Source organism: Gadus macrocephalus, chromosome 10, assembly GCF_031168955.1.
Source record: "Gadus macrocephalus chromosome 10, ASM3116895v1".
Lineage (NCBI taxonomy): Eukaryota > Metazoa > Chordata > Actinopteri > Gadiformes > Gadidae > Gadus > Gadus macrocephalus.
This window is the reverse complement of record NC_082391.1, coordinates 4,168,319-4,184,471: the sequence shown is the minus strand read 5'-3', so window position 1 is coordinate 4,184,471 and position 16,153 is coordinate 4,168,319. Positions and strand designations below refer to the sequence as shown.

The window sequence follows — 16,153 nt, the reverse complement described above, 5'->3', positions numbered from 1 at the left end:
TGAGATGCAATATGTGTTAATTGTGTTATTAAAAGTGAGTTGTAAGAGTGGTAGTTATGTAAAAATAAACCTTTGTAGATCCTATAAATAGACATAATTAGGCACATTGTTGACACCTCCTTTCTTTTTGACATTTTAATGGAGTCAAAGCTGTTATTTAAGGGGTTCCAAGTTATATTTGGTCTGGTGGCATTGCATTGGACTTTAAGTCTTGTCTTGTGGTCTTATGGCCTATGTGAAAGCATTTTGTAGCAGGAGAATGAGCAAAAGCAAGAACTAGCTACCTCTATTGCACTTTGTTACTATTATTAGAATCCTCTATTGTTCATGAGAGTTTGAAGGTTTACATAACATTACTTTATAGCATATACTTTGGAGTTAAGATTTGTTTGGTTTATGTTACAATTGTTTATGTATATTTATCAAGTTAATTTGTGATTCTAAGGCTTAACTGTTTGATTTAAATAAACTTCATAATTTATGCTGAATCAAAGCCAACGTTTATACCTTCATCAGGGCCCTGGACATGAATACTGTCTGGGTTGAAAACCCACTTTTTGCACATTTTCATACATCACAAGGCATCCTATAGAATAACATTATTCAGTCATCAGGCCATCCTCTGTGTCACCTGTATTGTTACCTATGTTTGCTTTACTAATTTAGGTGCCATCTTGTGGTTAAATAAAAACACACCAAAGCAAAGAACAAACCAAAAAAATCTAATTCCAGTATCTCCAACAAATTCGATCTAAGCTAAATAATAACATAAACTAAGCATGTAAAGAACAACAAATATTTCTGTTTTTTTCCTTACAAGCTTAATTTATCCTTTGCTTACAGATACACTTTTTAATAAGGTCTATCTTAAAGCATTTTGGTTTGTTCTGTTGCCTGGATTGCTGTGTTTCATGTAACCACAAGATGGCGCCTCAATTAGTAAAGCAAACACAGGTAACAATACAGGTGACACAGATGATGAGCTGATTAATGTTATTATATAGGATGAGTTAAGAGCAGTTGAATTTTGCTACTCTAATTTAACTTGTGAAGAGATGAGGACTTTAATCCACTATAAGGAAATGGCTCTTAGAAAATGTGTACCCTATTCTGAACATAATTACTGATTAAAAATAGACATGTTAAAATAACCAGATATACTTAAGGACTGTGATAGGTGGAAATGGAATTTAAAAAACTTCGCTATGCCATGGCCACCCCACACTAGCTTTGTGTCCCATCTTGGCCACCCCAGTAAAAATGTCCTGGATACGCCACTGCACAAAAGCACTCGCCATTAAAAAAATCTAACATAGAGGCACAGCTGTGCTACATCGCTGCTGTCGGTTGATTCATCAACAGCTAGCGACATCACCTCCGCTTTTTTGAGTTTGTCCAAAAGAGCCTCAAAAACATCTGATGTAAGGGTCTCTCTACTCTCTTTGATGTTGATGTGTCAGAGATGGGAATTTTCTTAATTGAATCAATCACCCTGTTTCGGGTTTTCTCATCTGTAACCACCTCCTCGATCGATGCAAGCATACACTCTTTGACGGTCTCAGCATCTGTAAACAGCCTTTTCTTTTTGCCTAATGTCCAGGCGACTCATAGTGATGCTGATGTTGCTCTCTCTTGTTCTGAACAAGGGTCAGGGTTCGGCGTCTCTGTTCATAGCATCAAGTTAGCCCCAAAGTCTTCTGGCGGTGAGCATCATAGCCCAGTGGGAAATTGGTGTCGAAGTTAGCAATGGTATATCTTAAAATGCCTTCTCAGTTCTTTACACACCAATATGCACTCACTGCAGAGTAAACACACAGGCTTCCCAGTGGCAAATCCAAACAAATACTTCTGTGTCCATTCGCTATTGAATTGTCGGTTTTCTGAGTATACTTTTCGCTTTTTCCGAGTAGAAAGCGACATTGTGTTGATTCAACCAGGCAGAACGATCATCAAAACAACATTAGGCGCGAACTTCGAAGCGGAGCGCGCCAAGCAGTTGAGAGGAGCAATGCAAAAGCTCACGAAGAAGAGCATTAAAAAAAAGAGCGTTTTAAGAGAGTTAAAAAAACACTAAAAAGGGCCAGTAAATATTCCTCTGTTCGCCAGGGCCGCCAATTGAATAGCCCTGCTCTAATCAATTGAACCTCTTCAGAATTTAAATGGGAAAATAACGACAATGTCACGTAACATATACAAATGATTCACCGAGCACACCCACTCTTAATGGTACGTTCCCCCTAGTGTGCCGGGAACCCCCCTACCCAGATGCACTGGTCTATCTCTACACCATGGCTCTGACCATGGGGAGCCATAATAAGGATGTGAAACTGCAAAGAGTTCTTATTTAATGTATCACTTCTGATTTAAATCATTGAAATATAAATAAACCTGATTAGCCGGGAAAACTAGCTTTAAATGAATCCGAACATTCCAATGTGTCATCTCCACATAGCTAAAGTGTAGGTCTTGTGGGACAATTTCACTAAACCTTAGAAGAGATGTGATCAATATCTTGCCTTATATGCTGCATGAATGACATAAGCGTGAGAAAAGAGACTCTTGCTTCTTAGAATAGGTGATACGATGTGCTGTGCTACTCGGGCCTGAGGGCTGGAGGTGACCTGGGCAGGATCAGCCAGAGACACTGCCACAGACAGAGGGCCCTATTTTAACGGTCTGAAACGCAAGTGGAAAGCGCAAGTAGCTTTGTGGGCGGTTCTACGGCGCTATCGCTATTTTACAGGCGGATAAATGACACTTGCGTCGCAAGTGTCAAAAGGGTTGGTCTGAAGCAGCCTAATTACCCGTAGGTGTGGTTTGGGCGTAACGTCCAACAAACCAATGAGAGTGCCAGCTCCCATCCCCTTTAAGAGCCATGAGCGCATTTGAATCGGACGAGTTGATATTTTGACAGCGCGTCTGCAGTCTCCGATGAGACAGATGCACATGCATTTCAAACTGCAAATGGCTCAGTTTATTGCCAAATAATATGGCCTAATTCACACAAGGGGTTTTCTTCCACAACTTCAGAAATACTGAGTCCTCAAATAAATTTCGCCAAAGAAAACGTAAATAATATAACATATGATATGCGGTAACTGATCTATTTAATGAAATACGCAATCCATTATAAACATTGTTTCTTATCAGTATTGTATGCTATCCTAATATGCATGTGTCTCCGCGGTAATAGACATTGCCATTGATTGTATTATGCGTTACGTGTTTAGTTTGCGTGTGTTTAAACAGAGCACACACGCGCGCCCGCATTCATTCATTCTTTTTAACACTCACTCGCGGTAAAACAATGTTTTTCACGATCAAATACTCATCAATCCTAAAAGTTATGGGCATGTAGGCCTATACGATGTCTGTGTCAAGAAAATATGTGTTTGCTGTACGGTGTTTGCAGATGCATTGATTTAAAAGTACAACTTATTACCGCTGCATCAGCTGTTCTTTCCCAAATAATTTACCAAGAATGTGCGGCTAGGTAGATGAGAGAAGCAAAGTGTATGCGCGAGGTGCACAAGCAATCCGTATGCATCGCATGCGCATGTAGGCTATGCATCCGCCCTTAAAATAGCATCTGAACAACGCGCCACTGACTTTAAACCAGGTATTTCCTGGTCAGTAGCGCAATGGTATTCAGCAACGGCAAAATAGCGTTTGCGCCAGAACACGCCTCCTCCTTCCGCCGAACCGCCCCTTGGGGCGCATGATCAATCCCTAATTTACCGGCGAGTGGCGCTGGTGGGAAAAGAACGCTCTGCGCCAGTTGTAAACTAGCAACGACACATGCGCCAGTGACTAAGTCACTTGCGCCGGATGCAAGATAGGGCCCAGAGCCTCTATACCAGGGGTGGGCAATTATTTTACATTGGGGCCCACATAAGGATCTCTGAATGCCTTTGAGGGCCGAGGAAATCTGTCATGTCTTAACCATTAGATTGGATTATAAAAAATATATTGCTGTAACTCTTATTAAGCATTTATGATTAAAAGTCACTCCAAATGAATGTGAATAAAATCATTTAATTCATCTGCTCAATCTTTCAGCAAGGAGAAAGTTGAATGACACTTGCTAAACAAACAGATGTTCCTCATCACGTTCCTCATGACGATCAAGCATGCACCAGCAGTTTTCACAATAAAAGCCCTTCTCCTTTTCTGGTATTTAACTGCTTATAAGCAGTTTTTTACAACAAAAAAATCCCAAAAAATAATTGAGATGTGTTATGACAAATTAATTCTGAGAGGACAGCGCGTTCCCCAAAAGAAAGAAAAAAAATTGTTTAGGGACTTTTAATCGCTTGACAGCCCTAATAACAAGATATCTGAATTAGGGTTGCCGCGGTATACGGTATTACCGGTGTTACCGGTGTTGAGGCCAACACCGTTTACTCAGTGTTTAACCCTAAACCTAACAGAGTTTTTTTTTGTAATAAAAAACAAATTCAGTAAAAATGAATAATATAATTAGAATTAAGAAAATTAAAATGTGTAGAATAGGCCACAGTTCTGCTCTGTGCGGGAGAATTGTCGCGCCGAGAATTGACGTGCTTCCTTACAAGACCGGTAACCATAGCAACGCCTGTAAACAAACCCTGCGAAGCCCAATCCCTACGTGAGCTCCCCGCGCTACGGCCATCGGGAGGCGCACAGAGCTTTTGGCTGTGATATTATGATACATAAAATTATATTATACAATTATATATAGAACGTTATAAGACGCCGAGAATTGGCACGCTGCCAGCCGCTGTCACCGAGTGTGAGAGGAGAGTTGACGGAGAAGATGGCGGTTGACCTATAGTTTCAAAGTTAATACCGTTTATACCGGTAATACCGGTGTTGACACGAGCGTATTACTCGGTGTGAAAATGTCCACACCGCGGCAACCCTAATCTGATTGACACATGCCAATGTCTTCCTGCTTTCATAAGAAGAACTTCGGATGAAACATGCTTACCAGAGTCTTAACAGCACCTCTGACTAACCCTGGCTAGAGCAGGTAGAGCAGGTGTCCTGCAGACCAGCCCGGCTCCTGAATTACTTTCTCTTCCCTTGTTGGAGTTGTTTAGTGTTGCAACAGCCCAGAATGATTGATGGCTTGGATATGTGGTATGCTTAATTTCTAAGCGCTTTTGCAGCAGGGTCTATCGGTCAATCTGCACAATCGACCCACATTTGGCAGGTGCTGATTTCCCACCCTGATTGCAGCGTATGTACCTGGATGGTGGCAGCTTCTCGACCGCAGATCTGGCTTCCCTGGCCACCCTCCGACTGCCTCTGCTTTGCCAGCTTCTTCTGGGAGAACAGGAGGAACCCTCCTGCACAGACAGAACCAACCACATCATCAAACTCAAGGAGCAACGGGAAGGGAAGATAAGATGAACTATTATTTTGTACAAAGGAGTTCATCTCCATCCCCTGCGGCTTCATAGCGGCGCCTTGGGATCCATTGACCACAGCGGGACACTGTGGCAGCCGTTTGGGACGCTGTCCTCCCACAGATGCAGCTAGGCTGCCCAGTGAGAGAGGTCTGATCATGTACTATAAAAAATGACTGTGTGCGAGGAGCAATATGCATCAACGTGTGTGAGTGGAATGTGCTGCAATCCTATCTCTCAAATTAGGCAATTTATTCGGACGTACAAGAAAAGAACAGCAATGCGTCATGGGAAAGGTACATTGGAAGGGTTGAATGTCTTTTCCAATGCAACTACTTCAAAACTAGACATCCTGTTGATGGCGGGCATCCAACACCACTGCGAAAAGCTAACAAAACGGCTGCTGATAATTAACTATTCAGACCTATCGCCCCAGAATCCAACATTTACCCCTCCTCGATTCCTCTGACGTCTACACTTAGACTTAGACTTAGACTTGGCTTTATTGAACCTTTTGGGATGACTCCCTCAAGGAAATTGAATTTCCAGTAACTTACAGAAACACAACACAAGTAGCTTACAGAAACACAACAAAATATAAGATAAAAACAATAAACTCTTAGCTAACTATAAAAAGTAAACAACAGTAAACAATGAACTCTTAGCTAATATAGAAAGTAGAGATAAGAATAGAAGTAAAAAAGGATTCAAGTAAAATAAAATAAATGCAGAGAACTGTATAGAAGATAAATATAGATACATATATGGCTGTATATGGCATATGGTGGTTAGTGAGGTCCCCCCTTCACTTTAGGCGTCTTTGAGTGTTATTAATTATTATTATTCTTCATGTTTAACCTCTGTTTTCCTTTTATTCCTAGTCTGTTTTACATAGTTTTGAATGATGACTATATGCTCTGTAAGGTGACCTTGGGTGTCTTGAAAGGCGTCTCTAAATTAAATGTATTATTATTATTATTATTATTGTGTTGTCATACAGTGGATAAATAAATAAATGATAAATGACAAATGACATTCGCAGAAATTAGCGGTTAGATTAAGCGGAGGATTAGGTTATTGCACAAAAAATTTGCATTGCACAGTGCACCACTCCTACCCGTCTGTCCACTTCTCTATTTCCTCCTCCTCAGCAATGGTTCATTTCTCAAATTCCTTTTCACGGTCCACCTGTGTGTCACTAAATGTGGATTGGTGCTGTCACACCAAAATTGTACCGGGGCCAAAATTGTACCGCCTACGTAATCCGCGTTCGAAACATTACGGCATCGTCTGACGCGATTGTCCGTTGCCAGGCAGGTTTCAAAAAACATTCGGGCTCATGTTGCCAAAGACGAAATAACATAATACAGATAACACTTGTTTTTACTTTATATTTGTATTGTATTGAATTTAGCTAGTTAACTGAGTGTTTAAAGTGTATCATAGTCTAGCTAGCTTGTGTTAATCCACTCAGTTTACTAGCTAAATGCGATCACACAATTAAATACAATACAAGTATAAAGTTAGCAACGCTCGTCCGTTGCCAGGCAGGTTTGGAATTTTCGAACACGGATTACGTAGGCGGTACAATTTGCGCCCCCGGTACAATTTGGGTGTGACAGTGCTCCTGAAACCTTAGCTTGTTAGCACCAGTGCTAGCAGCTAGAGTTAGCGCGTAGCTCCGGCTGCAGGTGGAGAACATACAACAGAGAGAGGCAGCCGCGGGTACCCTGGTGCTCAACAAGCTGCGGAGGAGCGCACCGTTACGTGGAGAGGAGTCCAGGCGCTTGGCCTTCCAGCGCTTCACGGCGGTGAAGTGTTGGCGGGCGGCCGTGGGGTCGAACCGGGACAACAACTGGTCCAGGTCCTGGGACTTCTTGATCACCTGTTAGGTTGGAAGCAGAAGGCTGGGATGAGTTATTTTACAAGGGAGGCCTTAAAGCTGCAGCGTTTAGGATTAAGGGCCCTTTAGCTGTGAGGTTGCAGATTTCAACCAACCGAACACCGAATTGGACAAGGCAACAGTTCCCAGTCCACACTGGTTACTAACATTCATAAAAGCCAGTTATGATAGTTATATGATGATAACCTGCATCTGCCGAAAAAAATGAGAATAATGCCCTTTAGATTAAATAATTCAAACATGTTTGGGAGAATTCTAACGTTTATACCTTAAGGCTCATGAGCGTGAAACCACCTTACATCAAATGTTCTGAAACCTTTCCAAAATATTTATTTAAAGCTACAATCCCGGGCCGAGCCCAGCGGGCCCCACCTGGTAGTTCTCCTCTATGAAGGGGAACTGGGAGGACTGGAGGAACTGGATCTTAGGGACGTCCAGGCCGTCCTCCCCGTAGAGGAACTGCACAACGGAGCCGTCGCTGTCCCTCACCGTGAGGTCGTACTGCACCACCAACCCCTCCAGGTGCTTGATGATGCACCTGGAGCCCAACGGGGGGGGGGGGGGGGGGGGGGGGAGGAAACACACAAACAGGGACAGCAGGTGAGACTGAGGTAAAGGCTATGCAGAGTTCAAAAGGGGCAGAGAACAGTGTGTGTGTGTGTGTGTGTGTGTGTGTGTGTGTGTGTGTGTGTGTGTGTGTGTGTGTGTGTGTGTGTGTGTGTGTGTGTGTGTGTGTGTACCGTTGCAGATATCCTGATCTGGAGGTTTTGACTGCGGTGTCAACTAGCCCCTCTCTGCCAGCCATGCAGTGAAAGAAGAACTCCTAGGGACAGAGGAAAGGAATCATCTGTTTGACAGCCCTTTGTGTGACGGGAGTGGCTCTATTCATGTTCTATTCATTTTCCTTATTTAGACCAGGACCTCCTGGTCTAGGGGAATACAAACAGAAAAGGTTTTGCAGCGTTTCAAATCCACAAAAGTACTATGTGCAATTTGACTTGCCACTCACGCTAATGTTCATGGCTTTCTCTATAAATATCCGCAAATATTCCCAATTCTGCTACATTGAATGGATCCGCATTTGTTCTATGAGCTGAAACGCATCGTCCGCGTTGACTGAATAAACATTTAAAACACGTTAATGATGCGTATCAGCGTATATATAGCCAGCGTATAAAACATTTGCATTTGTGATATGACTTTGCATTTGCATTGTGGCGTTTGCCTTTGCGTTTTCCATTAATGTGCCTTTGTTTGGGAATTTGCAAAGCCTTATGGAAATGCCTTTTATTGTTCACGTCGTCCACATTGACTGATTCAACATTTAAATTACATGTGAATGATGCGCATCAGCCGATGCAGCCGAAATGCACAGAGGAAATGGATATAGAAAAGAAAAAGGAACAAACGTATCTAAAACAATATGCAAGGCCCTTTGCATAGTGCAACATCAAGTTAATGTACATTGCCGATTAGCCTGGCACAAGTGACGGTAACATTTCAAAGAGTACCTCTTTTTTTAAATAGTTTTAGGATATCCACATTCTGTACTGTATGATTATATAATAATACTGAGCCATCTTTAATAGTCACTCCCTTTCGGTGTCAATATCCATTGACTTACTTTTGTTGTGTTGCGGCTTATGCAGTAGTTTTGAGGCTTTTGCGATTGTTTTGAGGCTTTTGGGATTGTATGGTGACTTTTGTATTTGTGATGCGACTTTTGTGTTGTGGCATTTGCCATCGTGTTTTTCCGTAGCAGAGTTAGACAGGAAGGTATGGAAGAGAGGGGGGGACCAGCAGCAGAAGACCAGGGTTAGGAACTGAAGTAATGAGCCTTAGTGGTCCGCGCTCTAGCCGGTCAAGCCCCAAATATCAATATTTTAATTAATAAAGTAAGGCGCTATAAACTGTTTTCCCTGCTCCCAGCATCGCTACTCCAAGGCTGCTTGAGGTGGCGCTCAACACATGAATGAGGGAAAAGTACGCGTGAACATGAATCAAGAAAGAAATCCAGCACGACACCTTTTCAGAGTCACGCGCGCACAGAGAGCAGCCAACACCCTCCCTCACACACGTACACGTTCCTAACCACCATCCCTCTGCTGTACCTGCGGTCTGATGCCAGTGAGGAACCTTCCGGAGATGAATCCCCCCGCGGCCGGCGACGGCTCGTATGGCTGGTAGCACGGCAACGACTTCCCAGAAGGCATCAGGGGAGGCCGACGCCCCTCCAACTCAATCTGGCCCAGGAGGCATGAAATCTGAACACACACACACACACACACACACACACACACACACACACACACACACACACACACACACACACACACACACACACACACACACACACACACACACACACACACACTTAATTACAGGAGTGCACTATGATGACAATGAGGTGGTGAATGGCTTGACATGTGTTCCAATGTGTTCCTCTGTAGTCGAGCATTGGAGGCCAGCCTAGCTACCATTGGTGTAACGGGAAGATTGATCCCCCACCTATGCTTCAAGTTCAAAAATCCGGATCACTCTAAATGCCATCAGCTAGGGTGCCCCATAAACCGTCTCATTCTTTTGCTTGTTCTAGTCGGCTCAAAGTCATAACCCTAACCCTTTAGATCAAATTACACTCAAAGATAGCTGTTCCATCATATAGGCATCTTACCTACAGCCACTTTTAAATGGCCTACAGCGAGTGGATTAGCCTGGACTCGCTGCTTTAGATCACTTCATTGCAGACTTATGTTAGGAAAACAGTAGCCCATATTTTTGACATCGTCATACATTTGTCGCTGCATATCAGTGTGAAGAGCGTCTATCTGTAAAGGCGGTGTGTCGTTTGTCTGAAGCGCTGGGCCTCTCCTGTGGATAGCAGGGTGAAATCCCAAATCAAAACAACCAAGCGTGATATATTCCAGTCCTAGCGTGTGGAGACTCAGTTACTTCCCGTCCCGAGCTTCCACATAAACAATGTAAAAGGTTGTCTGGCTGAAAACCATAGCCCCCCCCCCCTCCCTCCCTCCTAGCTCAACACGAGCGGACAGCCTCATCGGTGCAGGGGAGAGCGGGTACCTGCATGGTGTTGACCGAGGAGCCCTTGGCTCCAGACTGGACCATCAGCTGGAGGTTGTTGTCGGGAAAGGACCTGTGGAGCCCAGCGGGCATACAGACCTGGACACGGACGGACAGACCGGCAGGGGTCAGGGGCTGAACACTAAGGACTACCAACAGACTGAACAGTATTAATGAACAGTATTGTAGTGTTAATGAACAGTATTATAGTGTTAATGAACAGTATTATAGTGTAAATGAACAGTATTATAGTGTAAATGAACAGTATTATAGTGTAAATGAACAGTATTAATGAACAGTATTGTAGTGTTAATGAACAGTATTGTAGTGTTAATGAACAGTATTGTAGTGTTAATGAACAGTATTGTAGTGTTAATGAACAGTATTGTAGGGTAAGTGAACAGTATTGTAGGGTAAGTGAACAGTATTGTAGGGTAAGTGAACAGTATTGTAGTGTTACTGAACAGTATTGTAGTGTTACTGAACAGTATTGTAGTGTTACTGAACAGTATTGTAGTGTTACTGAACAGTATTGTAGTGTTACTGAACAGTATTGTAGTGTTACTGAACAGTATTGTAGTGTTACTGAACAGTATTGTAGTGTTACTGAACAGTATTGTAGTGTTACTGAACAGTATTGTAGTGTTACTGAACAGTATTGTAGTGTTTATGAACAGTATTGTAGTGTTTATGAACAGTATTGTAGTGTTTATGAACAGTATTGTAGTGTTTATGAACAGTATTGTAGTGTTTATGAACAGTATTGTAGTGTTTATGAACAGTATTGTAGTGTTTATGAACAGTATTGTAGTGTTTATGAACAGTATTGTAGTGTTTATGAACAGTATTGTAGTGTTTATGAACAGTATTGTAGTGTTAATGAACAGTATTGTAGTGTTAATGAACAGTATTGTAGTGTTAATGAACAGTATTGTAGTGTTAATGAACAGTATTGTAGTGTTACTGAACAGTATTGTAGTGTTACTGAACAGTATTGTAGTGTTACTGAACAGTATTGTAGTGTTACTGAACAGTATTGTAGTGTTACTGAACAGTATTGTAGTGTTACTGAACAGTATTGTAGTGTTACTGAACAGTATTGTAGTGTTACTGAACAGTATTGTAGTGTTACTGAACAGTATTGTAGTGTTACTGAACAGTATTGTAGTGTTACTGAACAGTATTGTAGTGTTACTGAACAGTATTGTAGTGTTACTGAACAGTATTGTAGTGTTACTGAACAGTATTGTAGTGTTACTGAACAGTATTGTAGTGTTACTGAACAGTATTGTAGTGTTACTGAACAGTATTGTAGTGTTACTGAACAGTATTGTAGTGTTACTGAACAGTATTGTAGTGTTACTGAACAGTATTGTAGGGTAAGTGAACAGTATTGTAGGGTAAGTGAACAGTATTGTAGTGGTAAGTGAACAGTATTGTAGGGTAAGTGAACAGTATTGTAGTGTTAATGAACAGTATTGAAGTGTTACTGAACAGTATTGTAGTGTTACTGAACAGTATTGTAGTGTTACTGAACAGTATTGTAGTGTTACTGAACAGTATTGTAGTGTTACTGAACAGTATTGTAGTGTTACTGAACAGTATTGTAGTGTTTATGAACAGTATTGTAGTGTTACTGAACAGTATTGTAGTGTTACTGAACAGTATTGTAGTGTTACTGAACAGTATTGTAGTGTTACTGAACAGTATTGTAGTGTTAATGAACAGTATTGTAGTGTTAATGAACAGTATTGTAGTGTTAATGAACAGTATTGTAGTGTTAATGAACAGTATTGTAGTGTTAATGAACAGTATTGTAGTGTTAATGAACAGTATTGTAGTGTTAATGAACAGTATTGTAGTGTTAATGAACAGTATTGTAGTGTTAATGAACAGTATTGTAGTGTTAATGAACAGTATTGTAGTGTTAATGAACAGTATTGTAGTGTTAATGAACAGTATTGTAGTGTTAATGAACAGTATTGTAGTGTTAATGAACAGTATTGTAGTGTTAATGAACAGTATTGTAGTGTTAATGAACAGTATTGTAGTGTTAATGAACAGTATTGTAGTGTTAATGAACAGTATTGTAGTGTTAATGAACAGTATTGTAGTGTTAATGAACAGTATTGTAGTGTTAATGAACAGTATTGTAGTGTTTATGAACAGTATTGTAGTGTTTATGAACAGTATTGTAGTGTTTATGAACAGTATTGTAGTGTTTATGAACAGTATTGTAGTGTTTATGAACAGTATTGTAGTGTTTATGAACAGTATTGTAGTGTTTATGAACAGTATTGTAGTGTTTATGAACAGTATTGTAGTGTTTATGAACAGTATTGTAGTGTTTATGAACAGTATTGTAGTGTTTATGAACAGTATTGTAGTGTTTATGAACAGTATTGTAGTGTTTATGAACAGTATTGTAGTGTTTATGAACAGTATTGTAGTGTTTATGAACAGTATTGTAGTGTTTATGAACAGTATTGTAGTGTTTATGAACAGTATTGTAGTGTTAATGAACAGTATTGTAGTGTTAATGAACAGTATTGTAGTGTTAATGAACAGTATTGTAGTGTTAATGAACAGTATTGTAGTGTTAATGAACAGTATTGTAGTGTTAATGAACAGTATTGTAGTGTTAATGAACAGTATTGTAGTGTTAATGAACAGTATTGTAGTGTTAATGAACAGTATTGTAGTGTTAATGAACAGTATTGTAGTGTTAATGAACAGTATTGTAGTGTTAATGAACAGTATTGTAGTGTTAATGAACAGTATTGTAGTGTTACTGAACAGTATTGTAGTGTTACTGAACAGTATTGAAGTGTTACTGAACAGTATTGTAGTGTTACTGAACAGTATTGTAGTGTTACTGAACAGTATTGTAGTGTTACTGAACAGTATTGTAGTGTTACTGAACAGTATTGAAGTGTTACTGAACAGTATTGAAGTGTTACTGAACAGTATTGTAGTGTTTATGAACAGTATTGAAGTGTAACTGAACAGTATTGTAGGGTTACTGAACAGTATTGTAGTGTTACTGAACAGTATTGTAGTGTTACTGAACAGTATTGAAGTGTTACTGAACAGTATTGAAGTGTTACTGAACAGTATTGTAGTGTTTATGAACAGTATTGTAGTGTTAATGAACAGTATTGTAGTGTTAATGAACAGTATTGTAGTGTTAATGAACAGTATTGAAGTGTTACTGAACAGTATTGTAGGGTAAGTGAACAGTATTGTAGTGTTAATGAACAGTATTGTAGTGTTACTGAACAGTATTGTAGTGTTTATGAACAGTATTGTAGTGTTAATGAACAGTATTGTAGTGTTAATGAACAGTATTGTAGGGTAAGTGAACAGTATTGTAGTGTTAATGAACAGTATTGTAGGGTAAGTGAACAGTATTGTAGGGTAAGTGAACAGTATTGTAGTGTTAATGAACAGTATTGTAGGGTAAGTGAACAGTAGTGAACCAGGGCTCCACCTTGTTGATGCCATTGTTCACTTGGTTGGCCACTTCCTTGAACTTCATGTCGGCCAGGTTGAAGTCCCTCTGGTCGGGGTTGAGGTGAGCGTCCTGCCACCGGCCCCTGGCCTCCGCAGGGTCCACGTTGTCGGGCAGGTTGAAGGCCATCTGCAGGGCCTGCCCGGTCCAGAGGGTACAACAGACATATTACTGAAGAGCTACATTGGCTTTGTTTGTACACTTTGATGCATTTCAAGACACAGGCTGTATTGTAGGTTAATGTTGGTGCAAAATAGATACACAAGTTATATTTTGTCAAATGCGTTTGTCCCGAGGCATGCACTTCAAGACAAAGGTGACTGTGGTGTGTGGAGACTGTGTTTGTGAAATATCCTCATTGAGTCAATAATCCAACACAATCAATCCTGATGGCCACTCAAAGTGAATGGAAAGCACCGGTCGTCATCTCTCGTCTTAAAAGTAAAATTCTCCCATATCGATAGGTCGATAGTGTTTAATTGTGGTCGATAGGGTTTACATGTTTAAATGTGGTCGATAGTGTTTATATATGGTCGATCGGGTTTACATGTGGTCCATAGTGTTTAAATGTGGTCCATAGTGTTTAAATGTGGGCGATAGTGTTTAAATGTGGGCGATAGTGTTTACATGTGGTCGATAGTGTTTACATGTGGTCCAGTGTTTAAATATGGTCGATAGTGTTTACATGTGGTCGATAGTGTTTACATGTGGTCGATAGGGTTTACATGTTTAAATGTGGGCGATAGTGTTTACATGTGGTCGATAGGGTTTACATGTGGTCCATAGTGTTTAAATGGGTGATAGTGTTTAAATGTGGTCAATAGTGTTTACATGTGGTCGATATTGTTTAAATGTGATCGATAGTGTTTAAATATGGTCGATAGTGTTTAAATATGTTCTTTTCCCTCACTCTCCACCTCATCCCTAACTCTCCACCTCAAGCTGGTGTGTAGTGAGCGTTCTGGCGCCGATTGGCTGCCGTGCATCACCCAAGTGGGTGCTACATATTGGTGGTGGTTAGTGAGGTCCCCCCTTCACTTTAGGCGTCTTTGAGTGCTATTAATTATTATTATTCTTCATGTTTAACCTCTGTTTTCCTTTTACTCCTAGTCTGTTTTACATAGTTTTGAATGATGACTATATGCTCTGTAAGGTGACCTTGGGTGTCTTGAAAGGCGCCTCTAAATTAAATGTATTATTATTATTATTATTATTATTATTATTATATACTTATAAAGTAATAAAGCAAACAAAGCCGATCATTTGAATGGGTGTTTTATTGGCACCAATGTTACCATATTTGACCTTTGTGTGCAGCGCCTTTCAGACTGGTGCTTACCAACGTACTCAGAGAATACAACCGGCCTTTGTGCACAAAGGCCCTTTGTGCAACCGTGGTCCGAAACTCACCCTGGTGCCGATCTTTTGAGACTCTTTGATGAGCTTTTTCCGCTGTCGGTTGGCCCCTGGCTTCACCAAAATGTCCTCCACACCTTAAGACACAAGACACAGTTCTCTCGACTGATCCATTTGCCACCAAATCAAACAGAAATGAGACTGGAGACATGCTGGATAAAGACTCAGACGCGTCACCCGGTGAAAGTCCAGTTCAAATCCGAGCTCCACCCAGGCACTAAGCTGCTCATCTCACCTCAAGCAAAATGTCACCAACACAAAAGCTACAGCGGATACCATGGGGGTTTGTGAGATTCACTAACAATTGACTTCACCCCGAATACAGGACCAAGTCTGGTGGCAACCACACTTTCACCCGCCTTGAAACAGACGCATCACGCGGCGCCGTTAAAAGTGCACGCGCACCGCGACATGTGACGGCGTGCGCGTGGGTAGGTGGAGGGAGGGGGGGGCAGCGTACTCAGAGTGAAGCCCTTGTACAGCTGCAGGTATGCGGTGAAGAGGCGGGCCAGGCAGGTGAGCAGACGGCCGCCCGTCTCCCCGCCGTACAGCTCGTGGCAGCAGTGCACCAGGCCGTAGATGGACGAGCCGTAGTGGGCCTTGTCCAGCACGCCCCTCAGCAACTCGCCCTGGCGGATCACCACCTGGGGGGGGCGGGACAGGAGGCAGGAAGGAGAGGGTTGGGTGGGGGGGGCGGATGTTGTCAGGATTACACTTTAAGACGAGCAATAGCAGATGATGGAGAATTTGTGTCGACTTGAAACTGGGATCGTACGGACTAGGCAGAAGTCAAGGTTGACACAACACAGAGCTACCCACAACACAGGTTACACCACACACACACACACACAC

General features: G+C 41.5%; 1 protein-coding gene across 1 annotated transcript in view; it reads right to left on the bottom strand.

Annotated features, from left to right (window-relative positions):
* polr1a (RNA polymerase I subunit A) overlaps positions 1 to 16,153 on the bottom strand; it is a 38,581-nt gene that overhangs the window by 13,043 nt on the left and 9,385 nt on the right. Inside the window, 9 exon segments of the mRNA XM_060062108.1 lie at positions 5,230 to 5,330; positions 7,152 to 7,275; positions 7,666 to 7,831; positions 8,034 to 8,116; positions 9,405 to 9,557; positions 10,375 to 10,473; positions 13,865 to 14,023; positions 15,296 to 15,378; positions 15,762 to 15,945. Of these exon segments, the coding sequence (XP_059918091.1) occupies positions 5,230 to 5,330; positions 7,152 to 7,275; positions 7,666 to 7,831; positions 8,034 to 8,116; positions 9,405 to 9,557; positions 10,375 to 10,473; positions 13,865 to 14,023; positions 15,296 to 15,378; positions 15,762 to 15,945 (1,152 nt within the window).